At 44.6% G+C, this 3,347-nt stretch overlaps 1 protein-coding gene across 1 annotated transcript in view; it reads left to right on the top strand.

Moving 5' to 3' along the window:
• Positions 1 to 1,039, top strand: part of mindy3 (MINDY lysine 48 deubiquitinase 3) — a 19,346-nt gene extending 18,307 nt beyond the window's left edge. Inside the window, exon 16 of the mRNA XM_031852523.1 lies at positions 94 to 1,039. Within this exon, the coding sequence (XP_031708383.1) occupies positions 94 to 243 (150 nt within the window). The 3' untranslated portion in view covers positions 244 to 1,039. The remainder of the gene's footprint in view (positions 1 to 93) is intronic.
• The last annotated feature ends 2,308 nt before the right edge of the window (positions 1,040 to 3,347 follow it).

The following is a 3,347-nucleotide window of genomic DNA, read 5'->3' as shown; positions in this document are numbered from 1 at the left end:
TGTCTGTCTGTCTGTCTGTCTGTCTGTCTGTCTGTCTGTCTGTCTGTAAATTTTTGGGTGTTTGGTTAACTGTGTATGTGTGCGTGCGCTCAGGTGGAATATGTGGAGGGGACGGCTCTGGTGCTGGGTTTTGAGGACCCCATGGTTCGGACCGACGACACTCCAGTGAAGCGCTGCCTACAGACCAGGTGGCCCTACATCGAGCTTCTGTGGACCACCGACCGCTCCCCGTCACTGAACTAGCACCGACACAGTCTGTGTGTGTCCGTGGATGGACCACTACTGCTCCACACAGTCCTCTCCGACTTCCTCTCTGCGCACTGACCCTGAAAGGTCAGCAGGTTTCGACTGACACACATATACATATACAGATGAATGAGATGGAGGAAAAACACAAATGCCCACAATAGACTGAGACGAACACATTCATGGACTTAACATACTTGCCTGAGATCCTTTTTTCGATCCTCACTCACATATTCCACAAACAAACACACCTTTACAGTTCATGCTATGGTCTTCAGCATGGCTTATATTTGACACACATACTGTTGATGATGTAATTATTTAAAAGAAGAAAAAAAAAAAAAAAAAAAAGTGACTGTTTATTTTACTGCTCTGTCCCGACACCTCTGCTACAGTTAAGCAGTAGACGAACTGGAGAGCGAACTGGTTTGGTTCAACGACTTAAGTGTGTCACCACAACCCACGCTGAGCCACTTGTACAGCCAGTCGACTGTAAAGCACTACTGTTAATCCAGCTATAGGACTGTTTGAGGGGAAAAATCTACCAAAGCCTTCCACGTTTGAGAACACATTCACACCGTCACACTCACAGATAAGCGTTTACAGCGTAAAAGGGACCAACCCAGACGCATAGAACAAAAGGTTTCTTTATTGTTTTCACTGAGATGAAGCTGGTTTAGGTGCTCTCTCTGTGTGTGTGCGTGCTTTGTGCACCACACAAGGATGTTGGCCAAGTGTTCATGTATTTATTATCACACTCAAAGGTTCTGGAATAAACTTTTTTTTGTTCAAATGCTGTGTGATTTGGTACCTTTTTTTTTAAAATCATATATGTCCTCCTCTCTGTGTGTTTTTCTCATAAATATCCTGACATTGACATAAGACAACCTCAGGTTTAGGATGGCCACGGTCTTTCTGGTTTCCTCAACACTAAATCACACACCATCACATGTTTTGTGTCCCCAGAGACTCTAAATCAGTAATTCACTAAATCTCCAAGACACTGGTGGTGACTTAGCGTGCCTTTGTATAACCGGAAAATATTCCTCCTAAGAAGGAAAAACTCCATGATTCTGTTTGCTCGTCATCAAAATTCCCCAAAAGATGAAATATTGGCCCTTTTTATAAGGCATCCTATAAAAACAGTGGCATGTCTGGCATGTGATTCTGTGTGATATTAAGTAGCCACTCAAGACAAGTGGCACGTGTTATAGGAAGAGTACTTTATACCATTTAATTGCCTTGTTCTGGCTCAGCAGTTTTTATGTTTATGCATTTTGTGTTTGTGTATCTGCAGATATTCTGGCTCCAGTATGCATCCCTGCACATGAGTGTTGTAATATTGGCTGGGTGCGTGTCTAATGGATTTGTCTAATGCAGAAAGGATGTGGGCCTAATCTGACACAACAATCTGCCTAACAGTCTCAGGAGTTTGTAAAGAGAGACGTGGGCACAGTGCGTAGAATAGAAAGCGCTACTGTGCGGGTGCAACCATCAATCCAGGCGGACCTGCAGTAAATCAGTGATTGGAACACATTGGCAGACTGACGGGACTTAACCTGAACAGTATGTCTGTGTAAATGTGTGTATTCCTGGAAATGGGATGTCTGTGAGAATTGTATTGAATGTGAGACTGGAGAAAAGGATTACAGATGAAAGCGTGCACACACTGAAACTGAGCTGCATTAAAACATGTTACCTGGCTTCTGGGAAAAGCCACACTGAAGCCAATTGGGCCAAAAGAACAGGAATATGTCTGCTGCCGCCTCACTCCATCATCACCATTTCTTTTTTGTATTTTTCCTCCTGTGCTCATGTGTTTTTTTTCCCCTCTCTTAATAGATTTACATAGACACAGTTGAGACAGAACAGACCCTCTCCCTTACTCACTCTCACTCACACACACACACACACACACATGTCATTGTTGCACAAAAGGGGATCAGGTAGATGTGACAAGGTGAACCAAGTTTGCACAAATTAAATGAAACAAAGGAAGGAGACGGGGTCACTGGAAGGGATTGACGGAATGATGAATTGCTGGATGGATGGAAGGACATGTGTTGAAGGAGGAGAGCCGGGCAGGTGGAGGGTATGGAGGTGAGACGCTCCATCTGGCAGGTCAAGGTCTTCTCACTCTTTACCTCACCTTCTCACCTGGTTCCTATCAACTCTGCTGACAGAAAACACACCACTGACTGTGGTACTGCTCCACTGCAGTCTTAAAGTGAGTCTGGTGGTGAAGATGAATTAATCTCGAATGTGCCTATTAGTTTAAAACACCTCTCTTCCCAATACACGCGCAGAGTTTTTGATAAGAAAAATGTTCCGAAGAGTGAATATACAAAATAACTGCCTGCTCTGGCCCGTCACTTCTTTATTAAACTGCATGTTTTCATTGCAGGATATTAATTTCAGCAAGAGCGAAGTAGGCCTATGTCACATCGGATGTTTAAATCGCCTGGTGTTGAGTGAGACGGTTAGCGGGCCCAAGCTGCTTAAACTTGCACGGCTCAAGAGCTTTCTGCTGTAAACCGACATAATAATTACTGACTTAATTAGAGAGGGATTATTCCCAACGGAAAGAAATGCAGGTATGGTGGAACAAAGTGGCCAAAATAAAGTAGAATGTGGTCTAATTGATTACAAATCTTTGCATTTACGCGCAAAGTCGCTACCTGCGTATTTTTCCTGGACTAATTTGAGCGTGTGGTTGTAAATCTCACTTTAATATTATTTATTGTTTCAGGCTGAAGCTCTCAATTCGCCGCAGAAAATTTGCCTGTGCCATAAAAGGAGTGGTGACGTGCCTGTCCCGTTGCGCGCTCAGATGTGGTCTGTGCCTTGTAATGTGTGTGCGTGTGTGTGTGTGTGTAGGGGGTAAAGTTTTGTGCAGAGGGCGGGGGCGGTGCAGTGTAGTCTTGTAGCTGAGACTCTGAACAGACCTGGTGGTTTCAGGGTGTCAGGAGGCAGTTTTGGGGGAGCGCAGCGATCAGTGACAGCCAGTTGGCGGACTTAACCCGGGACAAACCTACCTCACCTGGACCGAGTAAACTCTCTCTCTCTCTCTCTCTCTCTCTCTCTCTCTCTCTCTCTCTCTC

The sequence above is a fragment of the Anarrhichthys ocellatus genome, unplaced genomic scaffold, assembly GCF_004355925.1.
Source record: "Anarrhichthys ocellatus isolate YVR2014 unplaced genomic scaffold, GSC_Weel_1.0 scaffold13, whole genome shotgun sequence".
In the NCBI taxonomy this organism is placed as follows: Eukaryota; Metazoa; Chordata; class Actinopteri; order Perciformes; family Anarhichadidae; genus Anarrhichthys; species Anarrhichthys ocellatus.
This window is presented reverse-complemented; position numbering and strand designations above follow the sequence as displayed.